We start from the raw sequence: 23,594 nt of genomic DNA, 5'->3' as shown, positions 1-23,594 counted from the left end.
AATAGCCTTCTTATACACAAATAGCAGACTCATTGAGAGAAATTCGGGAAATAATTCCTTTTGCAATAGTATCTAAAAAATTGAAATATCTAGGAAGCAACCTAACAAAGGAAGCATAAGACCTGTACACTGAAAACTACAGCACTCTGAAGAAGGAGATCAAAGAGGATTTAAGAAAATGGAAAGATATCCCTTGTTCCTTGGTAGGAAGAACCATTGTAGTGAAAATGGCCATACTTCCAAAACTACTACATAGATTCAATGCAATGCCAATTGAAGTTCCAACAATATACTTCACCAAACTAGAGAAAACAATCCAAAAATTCATCGGGAAGCAGAAGAAACCTAGAATAGCAAAAGCAATTCTGGGCAACAGAGACATGGCTGGGGTATCACGATCCCCAACCTGAAATTATACTGCAAAGCTCCTGTGATAAAAACAGCATGGTACTGGCTGAGAAAAAGACCTGAAGATCACTGGAATAGATTAGAAGATGCAGAAACAACTCCAGACATACTCACCCACCTCATCTTTGAGAAAGGAGCCAACCACCCTCGGTGGAGGAAAGATAGCCTATTTAATAAATGGTTTTGGAAAACCTGGATTTTAACCTGCCAAAGATTAAAACTAGACCCATATTATCACTGTGCACTAAACTAAGATCAAAGTGGATTAAAGATCTAAATATTAAGCCAGAAACACTAAACTTGCTGGAAGATAAGTTAGGTAAAACTCTTAATGTCATTGGCATAGGAAAAGACTTTATGAACAAATCTTCATTAGCCCGGGAGCTAGCACAAAGAATCAACAACTGGGATCTCATCTTATTTAAATGCTTCTGCACTACAAGAGAAACTACCAAGAGCTAAGAGACAACAAGAGCTAAGAGACAACCTACAATGTGGGAAGAAATTTTTAGCAGCTGTACCTCAGACAAAGGTCTACTATCGAGAATATATAAAGAATTGAAAAACATCAGACCCCCCAAATTCAAAGACCCAATTCAAAAATGGGCATCTGAAATGAACAGACATTCCTCAAAGAAGTAAAAGCAGCAACTAAATATATGAAAGAATGTTCATCACTGGTCATTTGAGAGATGCAGATGAAAACAACACTGAGATTCCACCTCACCCCACAAAGAATGGCTGCTATCAAGAAATCAACCAAAAACACATGCTGGCAGGAGTGTGGCGAGAAGGGAGCCTTTCTCCATTGTTGGTGGGAATGCAGGCTGGTGCAGCCACTGTAGAAATCAGTATGGAGATACCTCAAAGAACTAGGACTACAGGTCCCATTTGACCCAGCTATCCCCCTACTTGGTATCTTCCCCAAAGAATTAAAAGAATCCTACCACAGAGATATATGTGCATCTATGTTTATAGCAGCACAATTTGTAATAGCTAAGGCTTGGAAACAGGCCAAGTGCCCATCAACTGGAAACTGAATAAAGAAGATGTGTTTTTTTAAAACATAAAATGGAATACTACTCAGCCATAAAGAACAAGAAACTAGAGTCATTTATAGCTAAATGGATGCATATTGAGGCCATACTCTTAAGTGAAATAAATAAGACTCACATGTGTAAATATCGAATAGTTTCTATAGTGTGAAAAACTGAAAGTGTAAATAAGGATGAAAATGATTAAAATAATAATTGATAATTTGAAATAGGAAAAGGTCCAAAGCTGTGGGGATGGTGGGAGTGGAAGAGGAAAGGGAAGAAGGGAAAGGAAAAATTATGAGAAAGAAAAAAAAATGGAAACAATGTTTATGTAAATAGGGAAGAGTGGAGGGGGTGAAGGGTGCACAGGTAATGGGGGAAAAATAAGAACTAAAATACATCATGTTCAGTCACAAGCACACAATGATAAATGTAAGTGTATACCTAAAATGTACCAATAAATATATAAATTTAAAAAATGTTAGAAAAAAGTCAGTCTATCCTTTTTGTTGAGTTGCGGGTCTCTCTGGTAGATAGGCGGGTGAGAAACAAAGGAATAGCAGTGTTCCTTGTCAGCTGATTGGGTATCAGATCCTAGGATTACATGGGTACTTTTGATCATCTTAGGGAATTTTCTGATATCAACAGTAATGATTACATAACGAAAGACCAGCTATAAAACCAAATTAGCAGAGTTTTAGTAAGCGGAGGTTGCTAGAATTCTAATGTATAAAAATTTCTTCCTGTTTATCAATTTTCCATATACCCCATGTTCTTAAAGGAGTATCATTCTCCATGGAACAAGAGTCATTTAAAGTATGTAACAGTGTGCCATTCAAAATTAGTTGTAAATGAGTATATGCTAAGCAAATTGAGTGATACCATTTTTGTAAAGCTGTTCACATGAATAATAAATACTATTGATGGGAAAAAAGGAGTATTTAAACACAGGAAATGTGATTTCAAAGACTATCACTGACAGCATGCAAATGACACCTTGAAGAGCCTTCCTAGATATTATTATTACTTTTTATGGTTTTGGAGATCAAATCACCCCCAGGCTTGGTAAGCACCTCTACCACTGAACTATAACTCCAGCTATAGATATTATCTGTGAATCTTTAATGCAGCTGGAAGGGCAGTATGTCCCTAGCCACTTGTCTACTGCCTTGGAAGTGAGGAAGGGGAGTTTCAGGTGGAATCTTAGGAATGAAATCAAAGTCCTTCTCTTTGTACCAGGTGATCTCTTCTAGGCTGGGCACAGGACAGAATTTATTGACAAGATTCACTCTATGTACTAATTTCTGCCTGCTGGTTGTATGTGGAAACTTTGTCAACTTGGGAAAAGCATATATAGAAAAAACACTGGGATCAAATGACACTGCAGTACCACCATGAAGCTGGAACCCAGGTAGCCTACCTGAGATGTGGTGTCACATCCTAGCACTGGATCTGTGAAATGTAGTGGTTGCATTTCTCCTTTCCAGGGGACAATGAGGATTAAATACGGCCTTGGAACAACTTGCTTTGAATCACACACAGGAGAAGCTTCTCAAAACAACTACACATAGATCTATCCTTAATTACACTTTATTCCTGTCCAGCTCCCTCTGCAGGTATTTATGAAATTACTTTTTATTTTTCCTTCTTTTTTTTTTCAAATACTTTATTTCCATTTTTTCCATTTCTCATCATTTTTCCTTTCCCTTCTTTCCTTTCCCCTGCCCCTCCCACTACCCCTATCCCTTTGGACCTTTTCTTCCTATTTGGCATTATCGATTATTCATTCTAAACATTGGTACATTTTAGGTATACAATATAATGACATTCATCATTGGAAATTTGCACCTTTACATAGTCTCTCTTGGTTCTTATTTTTCACCCTTGCCCAGCCCTCCCTTCAACCCCTCCATTCCTCCCTATTTACAAAGATTTTGTTCCTATTTTTCCATTTTCTCATATTAATCCCATTCCCTTCTTTCCTTTCCCCTAGCCCTCCCACTTTCTTCCTCTTTGCCCCTTTTCTTCCTATTTCACATTACCTATTATATATTTTAGTCCTTATTTACACATTCAGCTTCTCACACCAGAGAAACTATTTGGTATTTATACATGTGTGTCCTATTTATTTCACTTACAGAGTATCGCCTCAATGTGCATCCACTTAGCTATAAATGTCTCTAATTTCTCATTTTTTATGGCTGAGTAGTACTCCATTTTATAAAAAAAGCACATTTTCTTTATCCAGTCTCCAGTTGATGGGCATTTGGGCTGTTTCCAAGTTTTAGCTATTACAAACTGTGCTGCTATGAACATGGGTGCACATATATCACTGTGGTATGATTCTTTTAATTCTTTGGGGAAGATCCCCAGCAGTGGAATAACAGGGTCAAATGGGACTTCCAGTCCTAGTTCTTTGAGGCATCTCCATACTGATTTCCACAGTGGTTGCATCAGTCTACACTCCCACCAGCAGTGGAGCAGGGTTCCTCTTTTCCCACAGCCCTGCCAGCATTTGTTATTGGTTGATTTCATCATAGCAGCCATTCTTTCTGGAGTGAAGTGGAATCTCAGCATTATTTTCATTTGCATCTCTCAAATGACCAGTGATGTCGAGCATTTTTTCATGTATTTATTTGCTATTTCTACATCTTTGTCTGAGAAATGTCTGTTCATTTCAGATGCCCATTTTCGGATTGGGTCTTTAAATTTGGGAGGTCTGATCTTTTGAAGTTCTTTATAGATTGGAGATAGTAGACCTTTGTCTGAGGAAGAGCAGGTGAAGATTTTTTCCCACATTGTGGGTTGTCTCTTCACACTGCTGGTGGCTTCCTTTCTGTGCAGAAGCCTTTTAATAAGAAGAGATCCCATTTGTTGATTGTTTATGCTAGTTCATGGGCAACTGAGGTTTTGTTCATAAAATCTTTTCCTACACTGATGTCTTCAAGGGTTCTACCTAACCTCTGTTCCAACTGGTTCAGAGTTTCTATTTTAATATTTAGATCTTTAATCCATTTTGATTTTAGTTTAGTGCATGGTGAGAGATACAGGTCTAGTTTTAATCTTTGGCAAGTTGAAGGCCAATTTTTCCAGCACCATTTATTAAAGAGGCTATCTTTCCTCCAGTGAGAGTGTTTGGCTCCTTTATCAAAGATGAGATGGCTGACTGTGTCTGGCATTGTTTCTGCATCTCCTAATCTGTTCCACTGGTCCTCAAATCTGTTTCTTTGCCAGTACCATGCTGTTTTTATCACAGTAGCTTTGTAGTACAGTTGCAGGTTGGGGATTGTGATACCCCCTGCCATGTCTCTGTTACCTAGAATTGCTTTTGCTATTCTGGGTCTCTTCTTGTTCCAAATGAATTTTTGGATTGTTTTCTCAAGGTCCATGAAGTATGCTGCTGGGATCTCAATTGGAATTGCATTAAATCTATATAGCAGTTTTGGAAGTATGGCCATTTTCACTATATTAATCTTTCCTACCCAGGAGCAGGGGGTGTCTGTCCAGTTTCTGATATCATCTTCAATCTCTATTTTCAGAGTGGCATAGTTTTCAGAGAAGAAGTCTTTGATTTCTTTCATTAGGTTGATTCCTAGGTATTTCAGTTTTTTGGATGCTATAGTGAAAGGAATTATGTGCCCTATTTCTCTCTCAGTGAGTCTGTCATTCCTGTAGAGGAAAGCTACTGATTTTCGTGTGTTAACCTTGTTACCAGCTACTTGACTGAATTTGGTTATTAAGTCTAGAAGACTTTTGGTGGAGTTCTTGGGGTCTTCTATATAGAGTATCATGTCATTTGCAAATAATGACAATTTGACTTCTTCATTACCTATCTTGATTCCTTTTATTTCTTTCTCTTGTCTAATTGCCTTGGCTTATGTTTCCAGAACTATATTAAACAAGAGTGGTGATAGTGGACATCCTTGTCTTGTTCCTGGCTTGAGTGTGAAGGTTTTCAGTTTTTGACCATTTTGTATGATATTGGCTGTTGGTTTTTCATGGATGGCTTCTATCAGTTTGAGGTAGAGACCATCTATTCCAATGTTTTGTAGGGTGTTTATCATAAATGCATGTTGGATTTTGTCAAATGTTTTTTCTGCGTCTATGGAGATAATCATATGGTTTTTGTCCTTGGCTCTATTGATATAGTGTATTACATTGATTGATTTTCATATATTGAACCATCCCTGCATCCCTGGGATGAATCCCACTTGATCAGGGTGTATGATCTTCTTGATGATCTGCTGCATTCTGTCTGCCAGTATCTTATTAAGGATTTTTGCATCTATGTTCATTAGTGAGATTGGCCTATAGTTCTCTTTTTTGGTTGGGTCTTTCTCTGCTTTGGGGATCAAGGTGATGCTTGTTTCCAGGAATGAATTTGGGAGTATTGCTTCCCTTTCAATTTCATTGAAGAGTTTAAACAGTAGTGGCAGCAGTTCCTCTCTAAATGTCTTGTAGAATTCAGCAGTGAAGCCATCAGGGCCTGGGATTTTGTTAGTTGATAAGGTTTTAATTACATTTTCACTTTCATTGGTTGATATTGGTTTGTTCAGAATTTTTAGGTCTTCTTCGTTCAACTTTGGTAATTCATATGTACCTAGAATTCTGTCCATTTCTTCTGTGTTGTCCATCTTATTGGCATATAGGTTCTGGAAGTAGGTATTGATGATCCTCTGGCTTTCTGCTGGGTCTGTTGTAATTTCACCCTTTTCATTCCTAACTGCATGGATTTGGGCCTCTTCTTTCCTTTTTCCGACAAGGTTGGCTAAAGGTTTATCAATTTTGTTGATTCCTTTGAAGAACTAACTCTTGGTTTCATTGATTTTTTGTATGGTTCTCTTAGCCTCCATTGCATTGATTTCTGCTCTGATCTTTATAATTTCCTCCCTTGTATGAGCTCTGGGGTTGTCCTGTTCTCCTTTTTGTAGAAGCTTGAGGTGCAGCATCAGGTTGTTTAATTGGGCTCATTCTGCTTTCCTAATATGCATATTCACTGCTGTGAATTTCCCTCATAAGACTGCTTTCATTGTGTCCCATAGATTCCGATATGTTGTATTGTCATTGTCATTTAATTGAAAGAACTGTCTGATTTCTTCTTTAATTTCCTCTGTCACCCATTGATTATTCAGAAGTGTGTTGTTCAATTTCCATGTGTTTATGAAATGTTTCCAGTTTCTTTTGCTATGGATCTCCAATTTCATCACACTATGGTCTGATAACATACAAGGGATAACTTCAATTCCTTTGCAATTACTTAAACATGTTCTATGTGTGAGTATGTGGTCTATTTTGGAGAATGACTCATGTGCTGTTGAGAAGAATGTGTATTCTCATTTTGTGGGGTGGAAGACTCTGTAAACATCTGTTAAGTTCATTTGTTCAAGAGTTCGATTGAGTTCTAGTATTTCATTACTTATTTTTTGTCTAGTTGATCTATCTATTTGTGACAGTGGGGTGTTGAGGTCCCCCACTACAATTATATTAGTGCATATATCACTTTTCATGGCTGTTAATATTTGTTTCATATTGTTGGGTGCACTAGTGTTTGGTGCATAGATATTTATGATTGTCATCTCTTCCTCTTGGATTGTTCCTTTTACAAGGATGTAGCGTCCTTCTTTGTCTCTCTTCATCAGTGTTGGTTTGAAATCTACTTGATCTGCAAAGAGGATAGCTACTCCTGCTTTTTTTGGGGTTCCTGTCACATGGAGTATTGTTTTCTACCCTTTAACTTTCAGTCTATGAGTTTCCTTTTGAATTAAGTGTGTGGCTTGTATGCAGCATATTGTTGGATTTTACTTCTTGACCCATTCTGCCAGTCTATTTCTTTTGATTGGTGAGTTGAGACCATTAATGTTGATGGTTATAACTGAAAATTATTGACTTGTCATTGCCATGACTTTTTCTTTTTGTTGGATTCTCCCCGTTTACATTTAATTTCTAGTCATGTCAGATGGGTTCATCCTGCTTTGCTTCCTGGGGTTGTGATCCTCAATGTCTATTCCTGGGATATTGTGTTAAATTCTTTGGAGTGCTGGTTTGGTATTCACGAAGTTCCTAAGGTGCTCTTTGTCATGAAAGTATCTTATTTCTCCATCCATTTTGAAAGATAGTTTTGCAGGGTACACCAATCTGGGTTGGAGGCTGTTTTCTTTTAGGGCTTGAAATATGTCACTCCAAGCTCTTCTTGCCTTGATGGTTTGTGTTGAGAAGTCTGCTGTGATTCTGATGGGCTTTCCTTTGTATGTGATTTGTTGCTTTTCTCTAAGTGCTTATAGAACTTTGTTCTTCTGTTGAGTTTCTGCAATCTTAACAATTATATGCCTATGTGTAGATTTTTTTTGATCAAGGCTATTTGGAGTGCTATATGCCTCACTTATCTGTATGTCAAGCTCTTTTCCCCTGCTTGGGAAGTTTTCTGCCATTATTTCTGTGAAGAGATCTTTTATGTCATCTGCACTCTCTCCTGTTTCTTCATTGACTCTAATCAGTCTTATGTTATTCTTCTTTGCATCATCTAGCAGCTGCTGGATTGATTTCTCATGTTCCCTTATAATTTTGAAGCAATTTTTCTTTTCCTGGTCACTAATTGCAATCTTATCTTCTATATCTGAAATTCTGTCCTCACAGTGGCTCATTCTGCTGTGTAGACTTTCAGTGGAGTTTTTCATCTCCTGGAAATCTGTTTGCATCTGTTTTATGGATTCCATTTGTTTCCTATGTTGGGATTCCATCATGTTCCTGAGCTCCTCTCTAGATTTATTAATCATGTCTTGCACTAAGGGCACAATTTCTCCTGTTATCTGAGAAATTATTTCTGATTTCATTTTTTCCAGATCCCCTTTTGTTGCCAGTTCAGTGGGTCCAGGTGGTTGAGTATCAGAGTGTTCCATCTCATTTCCCTTTGGGGTTGCTGTAGGTGATCTGGAAGTCTGGTTTTGAGACTTATTTACATGTTTTCTTATTTCGACTTGGGGGGGACTGTTGGCTTCTGCACGGATTACCTCCTCTGAGCTGGGAGACATGGAACCGGGGCCGGGGGCAGCAGTAGGGATGGTAGCCCAGAAGCCCTTTCCTGTGTCCTGGGAACAACAGGAAGAATGGTGGGCAGGAAGCCCCTTCCTTTGGTCCAGGAGCAGTGGGATGGCAGCTAAGAAGCCCCTACCTCTTGGCCAGGAGCAGTGGGAGGGATGGTGGCCTGGAAGCCCCTTCCTCTGGGCCAGGAGCAGTGGGATGGTGGCTTAGAAGCCCCTACCTCTGGGCCAGGAGCAGTGGGACTCAGTACCATGGTCTGGTGGTCTGGTGTCCTCTGCGTCTTTGTAGTGTGGAACCAGGCAGCTGTACAGAGGAGTGGGGGGGATCCAGTGGATTTTTGCCAGGGCATGGGCTGATTTGGCATGTTCTGCACAACTTGGGACCTCCGTAGTGCATGCACAGACCTGCCTGTCTGCAGTGGGCTGATTTGATATCTTCCACATGACTTGGGTCCTCGGTAGGGCATTCGCAGACATGCCTGTCTGCTGCAGGCAGATTCAGTATGTTCTGCATGGCTCAGGACCTTGGTAGGTCATATGCAGACCTGCCTGTCTGCAGTGGGCAATTTGGCATCTTCAGTGTGACTTAGGACCTCAGTAGGGCATGTGCAGACCTGCCTGTTGGCAGCAGCCTGGTTCAGCATCTTCTGCACGACTTGGGACCTTGGTAGGATGTGCGCAAACCTGCCTGTCTGCAGCAGGCTGATTCAGAGTGTTCTGTGTGACTCTGGACCTCGGTAGGGCTCGCACAGACCTGCTTGTCTGCAGTGGGCTGGTTCGGTGTCTTCCATGAGACTCTTATTTTTCCTTCTTTCCACAAATACATCAGTAGGTCTATAACCTGTGTTTTGAATTTGAATGGAAGAAACTAGAGAGTTTTTCTGAATCTGGAACATTCCTTGGATCAGTCTGAGCTTGAAACAAAGATCACTGAGAGCAGAGAAAGAGGTGGCTAATTTCCCTTTTTTTTTTTTGGTACAGGTGATCGAACTGGGGTCCTTGTGCTTGCAAGGCAGGTGGCAGAACCACGGAGCTAAATCCCCAGCAAGATGTGGTTAATTTCTTAATCACAAATTAATTACAAGAAACACAGACACAGGGCAACTGAGCAGCCATATACTTTCCGTAGTCTTAAAACACAAGAACACAAACATAAGAACATCTCCAAATTGGTAATTAGTAACCAGCATCTTCTATCAGAGTCTCCAGGCAGCAAGTCTCATACATATTTTCATTTATAATTGTTTATCTTGCTGAGTAGCATTCAGCAAACATTCAAGGGCATAATAAGAAGGATGTCACTTGAAGAAGTCACATCAAAACCAGCAACCTTGACATCCCTATGGGATAGGGGCTGTAATCAGTTACCTTTTATCAGGAGTTCCTGGGCATCCTAACACTAGCCTGATACCCTGGATCCCTTCAGATCTTTAATTTTCCCATTAGTGATGGAATCCAAGTATGAGACCCTGAATGGGAAAAGACTCAGATAGCTGCAGGGCTGGCCAAAGGCAGCAGGATGGGGGCATGGGGTAAAGGATGGAACTCATGTTTTTTTGAACAGACTGCTTACCTTAGTATTTGTTCTATATGTTCTGAGCCTCAGTGTCTCCTTATTTAACAAGTGGATAAAAATCCAACCTGGGAAGATGCATGAGGAGAGATGCAGAACACAGTGCCTGGTATATAGTAGGTGATTAGTAAATAACATCTTTGAGTGTTTTCATGACACCTGGCCATTGCTAGTTCTGAAATTACACCAGGAAAGTCTCAATCCTGTCCCTGTAGCTGCCAGGAAAACCCAAAAGAAAAATGAGTAGAAGTCAGCAAATTCTTATTCTCCCTGTTTTCATAACAATCTCCTGAGGAAAGGGTTGACTAAGAGGCCTTCAAAACACAGGATTTGAGGCACTTCCTTCAGAGGAGCTATTTCCACAGAGCTCGAAGCTTTGGGAAGGAGGAAGGACAGATTCTGCAGTGACATTTTGGATTGTTGAGGAAGGGAGGGTTCTGTGCTGAAGAGTGAGAATTTGCTGAGCTCCTGCACTTTTTCAGTTGTAGACATGTGTAAGATGGCAGCTATCACAGTGTACTTGGGGTCTGAGCAGGCCTCTGTCTGGGTTGCCCCTCTGAAGTCCTGGGACCTGCTCCAGCACAGGTATCCTTGCCCCACCACTTGGGTCCAGGTAGCTATGTCTGACACAGCTATTCTGAAGCACTCACACCCTTAAAAGGAGTTCTCATATCCTAGGTCCATAAAACACCACCTTATGGACCCCAACCTTTCCTCATTGATATCAAGACCACTATATCAGGGCTTGTCAGCCCTGGATGTATATTGCAATCATCTGGGGTAATTAGAAAATTCAGATAACCAGACAAATTAAAGCAGAATTTCTAGTTTAGAGCTAGGGTTTGGGAATTTTTCACAATTTTTCAAGAGATTCCAATGAGCAGCCATGTTGAGAACCACTGACCCCCCCCCCCCCAAACCCCATTGCCACTTTAGGTCTGGACAGGAAAAGCAACTGTCTTAGATCACCTGGCCTCAGCTTGATGCAGCTAACATATATGGGGCATTTTCTACAAGCCTGGGCTGTTCTAAATGCTTCATCTGATTTCATTTTTTCAGACTATGCCATGTCGTATGTATCATGGACAAGTGAAGATGCCAAGGACCACTGTGTGCAGGACAAGCCAGGAAGGGACCAAGCTGGGAGGTGGCTATAGAGAATGGGACTCTGGACTCTACTGTCCTGACCACTGTGTTCCTGATGGCAGTAGTCACCCCGACACTCCCAACCCAAGGTCTTACTAAGGCTGTGCTTAAACAAGCTTAGCCTTATTTAAACATATTTAAACAATGGAGATATGGAACACAGATGTTGTTGACATTTGGGAGATATTGTTCTATCACAAATGGGCTTTAGGTCTGAATGTGAGAGGTATCCTGAACCTGGGGGAAAATGATGAAGTGCATACGTGCTGGCTCCCTGCTCAGTGATTTGGTTTAAGGAACTGAGCACAAGTACCAACTGTGTATTTGACTCTTCTATGAAGACAGTGTCTAATGCTGTGGTAGAAAGGAGACTGGCATGGACTCAGATCTGGGTTCTTATCCCTATCTTGGCACTAACTAGCCATGTGAATGTCAGCACATCCCTAGGCTTGTCTGAGTCTTGGGCTCTCATCAGTAAGTGGCATTGAACTGGGGGGCTTATAGTTTCTTCATGTGCCAAGAATGCCAGACTCAACATTTTAAAAGAAAATCTTGGGCCTCAAGTGGTAAACTCACAGTGTCCTAGCTACTTTCCTCATTGCTGAGATGAATTACCTGACAACTGAAACTTAAAAGAGGAGAGGTTTATTTTGGCTTACAGTTCATATGTTTGAGTCATGTTTGGCAGACTTACACACAGAAAGGTATTGCAGAAGAACCTGGATTGAGGAAAGCTACTCATATTATGGCGGTCAGAAAGCAGCAAGAGAAGGGAGGAGCCAAGGAGGGAGGTATGTCCTTCCAGGTCACAACTCCAGTGATGCACCTCTAACCAAGCCCACTTCCTAAGGGCAAGTCAGCTATAGAACCCCCATAGTTCAGTCACCTTCTAGAAGCCCTGTCTTTGAATGCATGAGGCTCTTGGATGGACATTCTGATCTAAACAATAATGTTCTACCCCTGCCCCATGTGCACATCATTTTGTGCAAAATATATTTAGTCCATCTCTAAGTGTTGTTAAAGTCTTAATAATTCCAGCATTGTTGAAAAGTCCAAGTCAAAAATCTCCTCTGGGACTCAAAGCAAACTCTTTCTAGCTGTGAAGTATTGTAAAAATCAAAAAGAAAAGTTAAAGGATGCTAATGTACAATGGCACAGGGCAAACATTCTCATTCCAAAAGGAAGAAATAAGTGATAGAAACCAATGGGACCAAAGCAAGACTGAAAACCAGAATGGCAACTATTAACTCCTGTAGCTCTGTGTCCAGCCCTTTGGAAGGTGCTTATGTGGCCCTGCACCTACAGCATTGGTTGCTGTAGCAAGCTTCTATCTTGGGGTAGTTTTACTCACTGATTGCAATTTTCCTAAGATGTTGCATATTTTTTGATTTTTCCAACTTCCTGGGGTCTCCATTGCACTTTTGGCTTCACTCTCACAGTTATATTCACTGCCATCTCAGGGGAACACAATTTGGCTTCCCAGGCCTTCTTCTGAAATCTGGGTGAAAGCCTCCTTGATCCCACAACTCTTGCATTCTGCATACCTGTAAAAGCAGCACCACATGGATGACACCAACGTCTGCTACCAGCTTGAGTAGTAGCCAGGCCCCTTTGAATCATGGCTTCAGAGGCCTCTGAGTACCTGAGCACTGTGAACCAAATTCCAGAGAATCAATGTCCCAGGTGGCCCTTCTGGAGCAGGATGCCCTGGAACTCTCTTCTCAAATGAAAGCTTGACAGTTTTACACCCTTGTACCTGTGAAGGGAGGGATCTTGCTGATTCTTGTGATGCCACCAAGGCATCTTTCCTATTATTCTGATGCAAAGTACTTGGCTTCTTTTTAATAAACATCTTTTCAGCAATCAAGCTCTCATTAGCCCAAACTTCACAGGCCCCAATTTTACAGGAGCCAACTCTGGTAAAATTCAAAACTTTTCAAATGGGCCTTTTGCTCAAAACTCTTTCTCTGTGAAAATCTCAAAAAAAGCAGCAGTACTTATGCTATGGCCTGAACACTGAGTTGCCTTGAAATTTCCTCTATCAGATTAATTAGTACACTGCCCTTAATCTTAGTCTCCTGAAAAATGTCAGGACAGGAGCCAAATGTAGAGGGGTTTTTTGCCAAAGCAAAACACACAGTCTTGAGTCCAACTGCTAATGGATTCCTTATTCCCAACTGAAACCTCCTGGGCTTGGTTTTTACAGTCTGCACTTCTGTCATGTTCTGATTTTTGGAGTTTCAACCAGAATCTCCCATCAATCTTGGTTCACAGTATTCTAGTGTTTCTCTAGCTGACACCACCAAATCTTTCCAAATTCCTCCACAAACTAGTTCCAAAGTCTTCTGAGCCACATGGTCAGGTAACGGTCACAATAACAACCTGATTTCTCTTGTACCAAAATCTGTTTTACTTACTTTCCTGTTGCTGGTTCACAATACCTGAAACACAATTTAGAAGAGGAAAGATGTATTTTGGCTCCTGTTTCAGTCTATGGTTTGCCAGTTCCAAAGAAGAAACAGCATGGGAGAGGGGCATGGTGGAGGAAAAATTGCTCACATCATGGTAGCCAGAAAGTAAAGAGTGAAGGAGGGATCTGGGGAGGGAGATATGCCTTTCCAGGTCATACCCCCAAGTCACCCACCTCTCCTGACCAGACCCCAGCTCTTAACAGCAAATCAGCTATACTATCCCCACAATTTAATCATCTTTCAAAAGCCCTACTTCTGAGTGTATGAGTGTCTCAGGGAACATATAGATATAAACCATGACACTGAACAATTTTGCTGCATCAGCTGTGGAGCATCTATACCACTCACATGGGGGCAGTTCCTGGCTGACTAACCCAGCTCTGTTCAGAGCTTTCAGTACCTGTAGATCTGGTCCCTGATACACAAGTAATTTTACAGTCACTTTGGGCAAAGGCTCGATCTCTTGGGAGCTCCTTCAACCAGGGTATCAGATTCCACAGGGAGCCTTAGTCTGAAAGAAAGCCTCTTACTGCTATTTCTGAGGAGGAACTATGAAAACCATGCCCTGGCCCCTCCCTGCCATGGATAGCCTGGTCCTGGTGGAAAATATGTGAGCACAAACTTGGTGGGAGAAGAGCTTCAGCCTGGGGAGTTCCCTGCTTTTTCCATGGCATCCAGAGAGCAGACTGGCACATAGCAGGTTCTTAGTGCTGTTGCATAAAGAGAAGATGTCCACCAAAGAGAAGCACTCTCTGGGAGGAGTAGGCAAGATCTGGCCCTGTGACTGGGCAGGACACTCAAAATATCAGAGCCCTCATCTGTGGAGATAAAGGGCTGGGGCAGAGTGGAAAAGACAAGGACTGTAGAACAGACAGGTTGGAGGGTAATCCCCATTTATGAGCTATGAAGCCTTGAACAAATATCATGGCCTTTGTTGGCCTCAGCATCCTTGACCTGTGGAAGAGGTGACAGTGGATCATGAACATGAGCATACACTGTCCCTTCTGATTTTTTAGCTATTGCTCAAAGAATGGGTGGGATTATTCTTTTTTTTTTTTTGTACTGGGGATTGAACTTAGGACCTTGTGCTTTCGGGGCAGGTGGCAGAACCACTGAGCTAAATCCCTGGCCCTGGATGGGATTATTCTTGATCTATTGTCACACATTAGTGTTGAGAGAGGCTCACACTGTACTCACTACACACAGACAACTCAGTGCCTCCTCCAGACTGAAACTCTGTGTCCCCAGAGCTGGTTTTCTCGAACTTCACACAGTAGTAGGTGCCAGCGTCTGCTGGAGTGATGTTACTGATGCGGATGGAAAAGTCCATGGTGTCTCTCTTTGTGGTGTCTGAAAGATTTGTGATTCTGGAAAAATGGCCTCTCTGGTAATTGTAGATTAGCTCACGGCATTGTCCTTGCCCCCTGAACCATTTGATGGGACCCACAGGGAGCAGAGAGGTCACAGTGCAGTGCAGAGTGGCTGTCTCTCTGGCAGCAACCAACACTGGCTTCTCAGGCTGAATCACCTGCAGATTCTTCTCTGTGGCTGCTCCTGGAGGGAGACACAGAGAAGTTACTATTCATCCTCACAGGTCCTGTGTGCTTTCTCAAGGTTATTAACATAGAATTTCACACCATGAGTGTATACTGCAGCTCAGTACATTGCATTTGTTATCACCTTTGATCCTCACACCAACTGCACTTCAATACTCTAATACCAATGAGGAAACTGAGGCACAGAGAGATTGAATAACATGGTAGAGTATAGATTTGAGTGCAGGTGACCTCTGAAAGTCTCATGCCAAGTCATATGCTTCATCAAATATTTGTTAAGCTTCACATTCTGGCCACATAGTGCACGGGATATGGCATAGGGTGGAGTCAGAAGACTCATTTAGATCACTGAGCTCTGAGCAGAGGTGGAGGTATCATCAGTGGGACATGCATTCAACTATAGGAATCTATGGGTCAGCTTCCCTGTTACACAGAGATGTTCAGGATGGGCTTTGTTCTGTCAACCTGAAAGACAATGGTACACAGAACTCTCAATACACAATAATATGTAGCTTAATAAGAAGTGAAACATTGCTTTAAACCCCTAGGACTTTTTGCTCATAGTGAAATCACATTATACTAACCTTACCATGTGTGCTTCTGTGACAAATTACTGAACACTTATTTGCTTAAAATGACAAAATTATCATTTCATGGAGCTGGACATCAAAAGCTCAAATTTAGTGTCATTGAGCAACAATCCAGGTGTCATAGAAAATAAATTTCTTTACTGTAGAAGGTTTGGCAACCTCTTTCATTCTTTTAGAAGTTTCTAGACCACTCATGATGACCATAATTTGCACCCCAGTTTCTGAGGGAAAAAAACCACCTACTGGGCTTTGTATGAATTACAGCTCTTCTAACCCCTGACCTACCCCACAAACTCAGCACAATTACTAGGGCCTCATCAGGACAAGGTGGAGCCATTCATGGGTCCTGTGTGATATTTCACTTGTAGGAAGAGCTGAATTTCTTATTCATATTCCCTTCAGGACGCCAGGTATCAGAAGAGGTCACCTCTTCAAAAAGTTAGTTCAGAGAACCCAGCAGGAAGCTCCCCCACCACCATCCCATGCTCCAAGAGCAGAGAAGCTGAGCCAGTCCCAGAACCTGGAAGGAAGCTCCCCCGCTGCCATCCCAAGCTCCTAGGGCAGAGAAGGTGAGCCAGTCCCAGAACCCAGAAGGAAACTACCCGCCGCCATCCCAAGATCCTAGAGCAGAGAAGCTGAGCCAGTCCCAGAACCCGGAAGGAAGCTCCCCAACCACCATCCCAAGCTCCTAGAGCAGAGAAGGTGAGCCATGCAGGCGCCAGAACCACCCCCCACGGAAATGAGAAGACATGTAAACAAGCCTCAAAAGCACACTTCTGGATCATCTACAGCAACCCCAAAGGGAAAGGAGATGGAACAATCTGATACTCAACCACCTGGACTCAAAAGAAATCTACACGTAGGCATATAATAGTTAGGATTCCAGAAATCCAACAGAAGAACAAAATTCTACAAGCAATGAGAGAAAAGAAACAAATCACATACAAAGGAAAGCCCATAAGAATCACAGCAGACTTCTCAATGCAAACCCTTTAGGCAAGAAGAGCTTGAAGTGATGTATTTCAAGCCCTAAAGAAAAACAGCCTCCAACCCAGATTGATGTACCCTGCAAAACTATCTTTCAAACTTGATGGAGAAATAAGATACTTTCATGATAAAGAGCATCTCAGGAACTTCATGAATACCAAACTGCCACTCCAAAAAATTTTAGACAATACCCTAGGAAAAAACAATGAGGATCACAGCCCTAGAAAATGCAGCAGAATGAATCCATCAGGTGTGACAAATTAAACACAAAGGGGGAAAATCCAACAAAAAGAAAAGTCATCCCAACAAGGCTTTTAAAACTTTTAACTTCATCTCCCTAATGAGTGTGTAATTCAGTCTTGTTATTGTACTGATTAGTATTTTTTTGATGCTAGATTTGCACACCTTTCCTTGTGCTATACTGGCTATTTATCATCTTCTTATGTCTACTTTTTAATCGCATTTTCTACTAATGAGCTCTAAGAATTCTTTATATATTCTGGTCATAGGTTATATGCATTGTAAATATGGTCTGTTTAAGGACTTCTTTTTCATTTTAATGATATCATTTAAAGTTCTAAATTTTGATGGAATGTATCAATTTATCAATTTTTTTCTTTTATACATCATGTCTTTTGTATCCTAGGTAGTTCTTTCCTACCCTGAATTCATAAACATTTTCCCTTATAATTTCTTCTTAAAGTTTTATACTTTTAGGATTTCATATTTCAGTTCACAGATCCCTTCAAGTTATTTTCATGTATGGAAATAAAGGGTTGAGGTTAATTTTTTATATAGGGATACCAGGTGTTCTAGTGCCGTTTGCTGAAAACACTATCTCTTCCTCAGCTCTTGAATTGAGTTTATATTCTTTAAAATGCTAATGTTAAATAATCTTTCAAAACTTGGTGGACCACATATGTGTGGTTCAATTTCTAGATTCTCTGTCTTATTCAAATGATCTATATATCTTTCCTTACACCAACACTGCCTTGATTACTGTAGCTTTAGAAGAAGTTTTAAAATTAGGAACTAAATGTCTTCCAAAACTGTTTTTTTTAACTTTCCTAGGTCCTTTGTACTCCTACATAACTTTTAAATTTCAATATCCAATTCTTCATTTATAGCAAGTATACACAGACCTGAATTTTTATATATACCTTGTGTTTTCTAATCCTGCTAAATTCAAATACAAATTCTAGGGGCTCCTAGAGATTTCTTAGTATTTTCTCTGTAAATGATCATTTCATCTACAGGTAAAGATTTTGCTTCTACCTTGCCAATCCTATCCTAATTGTGTCATTTTATTGCCAGACTATTTTGGTGGGGCCTAGGTTTCAAAGTTTAATGGACAGATAAAGAGTAAGCATATCTGCCCTTGTCCCCCACCTTAAGTAGAAAATATTGTATCTTCTCCATTCATATAAGGCATTTTTGCTGGAAGTATGGAGTACATGTTTTTAATCTGTTGAGAAGGTTCTGTTCTACTTCTAGTCTCCTGATAGCTTTTACCATGAACAGCTGTAGAATTTAGTCCAATACTTTTTCTCCAACTAGTGACAGGATCATATGGCTTTTGCCTTTCCTCTGTTAAAATGATGACTTTTGGGGATGGATCTTCCAACGCTGAACCAACACTGCCATCCCTATAACAAAACCACTTTCTACATCCTGCCAGATCTGACTTCTAATAGCTTGTTTTGTTAAACAAATTTCTATCTCTGTTCATACTGTTGTCTTCTATTATCTTTATCCAGTTTTAGGATTAACACAATGTTGAGTTCCTAAAATGAGGGGAAAAGTGTTCCTTCTTTTTTCTGCTTTAATTGTTTGATATAATTTATCAGTTAAAATGTATATGAGCCTGCTGTTGTCATATAGGTAGATTTTCAAGCTAGGAATATACTTTCTTTAATAGGTGCTATTCAAATTTTAAATTTCCTCCAGAGTCAGTTTCATTAATTTGTCTTCCAAGGTACTTCTTAGAAGTTGTCAAATTTATTTCAAAACAGATTTTTGAAATATGCTTTCTCTATCCTTTTCAATTCTGTAAAATCTGTGGTAATATCTCCTAGATCTTGATATTGTAATTTAAAAAATGTATAATTGATATTATGTAACAGGAAGAAAAGGTCTAAAGGTGCAGGGGAAGTGGGAGGGGTAGGGAAAAGGAAAAAAGGGAAAAGAAAAAATATGAGAAGAGGAAAAAAATGGAAACAAGATCTTTGCAAATAGGGAAGGGTGGAGGCGGTGAAGGGAGGGCAGGGGAATGGGGAAAAAAAAGAACCAAGATACATCATGTAAAGGTACAAGATCCCAATGATGTATGTAACTGTATTTTATACCGAAAATGTACCAATAAACTTAATGGGAAAAAACATGTAAAAAAAACACACAAAAAAGAAGTTCAGTGAAAAGCTCCTGAAGATTAACTGAATGAGTAGTAATGGGAGATTATGGACTATAGGAATTGTGCTGCTAACATCATAAAGCATGGTGCTCAGTGGGATGCTGCTCCTTTCCATTCCCCAACCAGAATCCCTTATAAGTGATGGGACTTAAGGAATAACATACTTATGCAAACAACAGGGAGTTGTCTTGACACTGGGTGCCCTGGTCAACAAATGTTCCCATAGAAAGTATTGTGACTTTCTTTACTTGAGAACAGCCCATAAAAGGTAAAATAAAGCCTTTGGAAATCTCTTCCCTCACAGACACTCAGTATATGTCAGAACTACAAGTGCCATGTGTTCTATGGTCTCAATAAAGATCTTGCAGAAGCATTCCTTATTCCCTTCAGTGACAAAGACCTAATTTGCACTTTTTTAGAATAGACTTTGTTGATTTCTTGATAGAAGCCATTGTAGAACTTTCATGGCCCCGAAAGGCCCCAGATAACTGATAAAATTGAGTGAAATAAAGGTTTTCTTAAACAAGTCTTTTTAGAATTTTTGCCAGCAAATAAACTCCTAATGAGATTCTCTTTTTCCTACAGGTATTAATCTGTTTTTAAAATTAATGTGTAATCGTAATCTCATCCCATAAGTGCTGGGGATCACAGGAGCATGCACACTGTCCTGGGAGTTATTAACCATAGATTGTACTGTAGGATAGAGCATCGATCATCTAAAATGGGGCCTATTTGAATCAAAACAGCCAGAAAAACACAAAATCAAGGTCCTTTTCAACAAGATGCAAAAGCAACTGTGATTTTATATACCTGTAATGAACACACTGAGAATGAAATCAGGAAAATAATTCCATTCATAGTAGCTTCAAAAAATTAAATAGCTAGGAACTGACTAATCAAGGAAGTGAACAGCCTCTATAATTAAAATTACAGAACTCTAAAGAAAGAAATTGAGGACATTAGAAAATGAAAAGACAAAAAAAAAAAAAGAAAATAAAAAGAAACTGAAAAAGCATCCTTTTTTTTTTTTTAAATTAAGTTTATTGGTACATTTTAGGTGTACAATATGATGACATCAATCACTGGGAATTTGTACCTTTACATGATATATCTTGGTTCTTATTTTTCCCATCCCCCTGCCCTCCCTTCAACACTTCCACCCCTCCCTATTTACAAAGACTTTGTTTCCATTTTTTTCATTTTCTCACATTTTTTCCTTTCCCTTCTTTCCTTTCCCTTACCCGTCCTACTTCCTCCTACCTTTTAGACCTTTTCTTGTTTCAAATTATCCATTATACATTTTGATTCTTATTTACACTTTCAGTTTCTCATACCAGAGAAACTATTCAGTATTTACACATGTCCATCCTATTTATTTCACTTAATAGTATAGCCTTAATGTGCATCCACTTAGCTATAAATGTTTCTAGTTTGTCATTCTTTTTTTTTTTTGCTTAAATTCTTTTATTGGTACATTTTAGGTATACAATATGATTACATTTATCATTGGGTGCTTGTACCTGTACATGATGTACCTTGGTTCTTATTTTTCCACATTCCCTGTGCTCCCTTCACCCCCTCCACCCTTCCCTATTTACAAAGACTTTGTTTCCATTTTTTCCTTTTCTCACAATTTTTCCTTTCCCTTCTTTCCTTTCCCCTTCCCTCTCACTTCCCTTACCCCTTTGGACCTCATTCTTTATGGATGAGTAGTACTCCATTTTATTAAAAAAAACCCATATCTTCTTTATCCAGTTTCCAGTTGATGGGCAGTTGGGCTGTTTCCAAGTTTTAGCTATTACAAACTGTGCCTCTATAAACATGGGTGCACATATATCACTGAGGTATGATTCTTTTAATTTTGGGGGGAAGATACCCAGCAGGGGAATGGCTGGGTCAAACAGAACTTCCAATCCTAGTTCTTTGAGGTATCTCCATACTGATTTGCATAGTGGTTGCACCAGCTTGCACTCCCATCAACAATGGAGAAGGGTTCTTTTTCCCTCACAGCCCCAGCAGCATTTGTTATTGGTTGATTTCATGATAGCAACCATTCTTTCTGGGGTGAGGTGGAATCTCAACATTGTTTTCATTTGCATCTCTCAAATGACCAGTGATGTTGAACATTTTTTCATATGTTTATTTGCTACTTTTACTTCTTTGTCTGAGAAATTCCTGTTCATTTTGGATGCCCATTTTTGGGCTGGGTCTTTAAATTTGGGAGGTCTGATTTTTAAAAGTTCATTATATATTCTAGATAGTAGTCCTTTTTCTGAGGAACAGCTAGTAAAAAATTTTTCCCACACTGTAGGTTGTCTCTTAGCTCTGTTGGTGTTTTCTCTCACAGTGCAGAAGATTTTTAATAGGATGAGATTCTAATTGTTGATTCTCTGTGCTAGTTCCCATACTACTAAAGTTTTGTTCATAAAGTCTTTTCTTATTCCAATGTTTAAATATAATCCTTATTAAAATACAGCAATTTTCACAAACCTAGAAAAAACAATTCTAGGTTTCATTTGGAATCAGAAACAACCCAGAAGAGCCAATGTAACCCAGAACAACTTTAAGCTATACTGTACCAGCATAGTAATAAAAACAACATGATGCTGACACAAGAACAGACATGTAGACCAATGGAACAGAATAAAAGACACAGAAACAAACCCAAGCACACATAGTTACCTGATTTTTGACAAAGAAGCCAAAATGTATGCTCGAGAAAAGACAATCTCTTTAACAAAGAGTTCTAGGAAGACTGGAGAGTCACAAGCAGAAAATTGAAATTATATTCTTATATCTCATCCTGTACTAAAATCAATCAATGTGAATCAAAGATTTAGGTAAAAAAAACCAATAACAATGAAACCAGGTGGAAGCAACCCAGGGGAAACCTTTAAGTCATAGGTATAGGCAAAGACTCCCTGAATAAGATTCTCAAAGCACAGGAACTAACATAAAAAAAAAAAAAAAGGGAGTACATCAAATTAAAAAGCTTCTGTTTGGCAAAGGAAACAACTAATAAAATGAAGAGACAAGTCAGAGAAAATTTTTGACAGCTACTCTTCAACAGAGGATTAATACTTACAATATTTTGGGGCTGGGGATTTAGCTCAGTGGTTCTGGTGCCTCCCTCACAAGCGCAAGGTCCTGAGTTCAATCTCCAGTACCAAAAAACAAACACAAACATACAAAAAAACCCCTACAATATATAAACAACTGAACTACACCAGCCACCAGGACAGGGTGAGGAGGACCCCCCCCCCCCAGCCCCAGGCACGCCCACCACTGATGGCTGGGCCACATGGGCACCTCCAACAATACTCACCCCCCCCGCCGACCTCTGGCCTTTTGGCTGTGCAGCTACTTGGTTACACACTGCAGAGGCACAGGGGGACAAAAGTCATTGTCCTGAGCTCCAGAAGTGAAGAACAGAGAGGGTGCCTGTCTCAGACTCCCTGATGAAAATGAGCCCACTGGAAAAGTGTAGGGAATCTCTGCAATAGAGGCACACCAGACCACCATGATTGGTAAGTTGGAGGGATTATCAGTTCCCATCAGAAACTGGACTTTCTTCAGGGGAAAAGCAGCTGAAATCTGCAGTAGAAACTTGCAGAGTGCAACCCTGAAGGAGGACAGGGAGCTCAACTTGGGACTTGCAACCAAAAATCTGCCTGAATCTCATGGGTCTGGGACTAGCTTACTGTGACTCATTGACTTATAACTGCACACTGCTGCCAATGTTGTCTATTGTGACAGCACAGACACACATTGAAGAAGGCCCTTTATTTTTTAAAGGTGATAGACTAATAACTACCACTAATTGTCATTTTTTAAGAGGTATTTGATGCTATGGTGTTGCTGATTGTATGATTGGGCTAAGATGTTGTGATTGATCTAAACAGTTTTCCTTCCTGGTATAATGAAAATGAGATAGCCTCTGAGTCATTAGAGACTCAAAACCTAAAGACCAGCTATATCTGGAAGACACCTCTGAGAAGCAATCATTCCATAAGGGTTTTAAATAGACCAACAAAGATATTTACAATAAACAACTTCATAATATCAACCCAGGAATTAAACCAGGGACAGTACCAAAAACAAAAATGAGAAGGCATTTAAGCAAGTCACAAACCCAGACTTCCACCGCACAAAAGGCAATTTCTGGGGGAAATGAGGTGCAAAAGTCTGATAATCAACCACCTGGACACCCTGAACTGATAGCACAGGAAGTAACAAAACAGATGAATGAGGCTCTAGAAAAATTCAAAGCAGAAATAATCTCCCAGATAACTACAAAGATGGTGAGCAGAGTGAAAGACATGATTAGAGGCTCTAGGACAGAAACTGATAAAAAAAAAAAATAAACTCCAAAACATGAT

General features: G+C 40.1%; 1 protein-coding gene across 2 annotated transcripts in view; it reads right to left on the bottom strand.

The window, feature by feature from the left end:
* The window catches only part of LOC101720849 (signal-regulatory protein beta-1), a 69,774-nt gene that overhangs the window by 27,560 nt on the left and 18,620 nt on the right, over nucleotides 1–23,594 (bottom strand). For both annotated transcript variants that reach the window (XR_015441997.1, XM_013070852.3), the window contains exon 2: nucleotides 14,870–15,226. Coding sequence is in view for 1 of the 2 variants with exons in the window: in XM_013070852.3 (XP_012926306.1) it covers nucleotides 14,870–15,226 (357 nt within the window). In the remaining variant the exon portion in view is untranslated. The remainder of the gene's footprint in view (nucleotides 1–14,869; nucleotides 15,227–23,594) is intronic.

Source organism: Heterocephalus glaber, unplaced genomic scaffold, assembly GCF_053883595.1.
Source record: "Heterocephalus glaber isolate CG9 unplaced genomic scaffold, H.glaber_assembly_v1.0 deba00001532, whole genome shotgun sequence".
Lineage (NCBI taxonomy): Eukaryota > Metazoa > Chordata > Mammalia > Rodentia > Bathyergidae > Heterocephalus > Heterocephalus glaber.
Note: the sequence above shows the minus strand (reverse complement) of the source record. Positions and strands in the feature narration are given on the sequence as shown.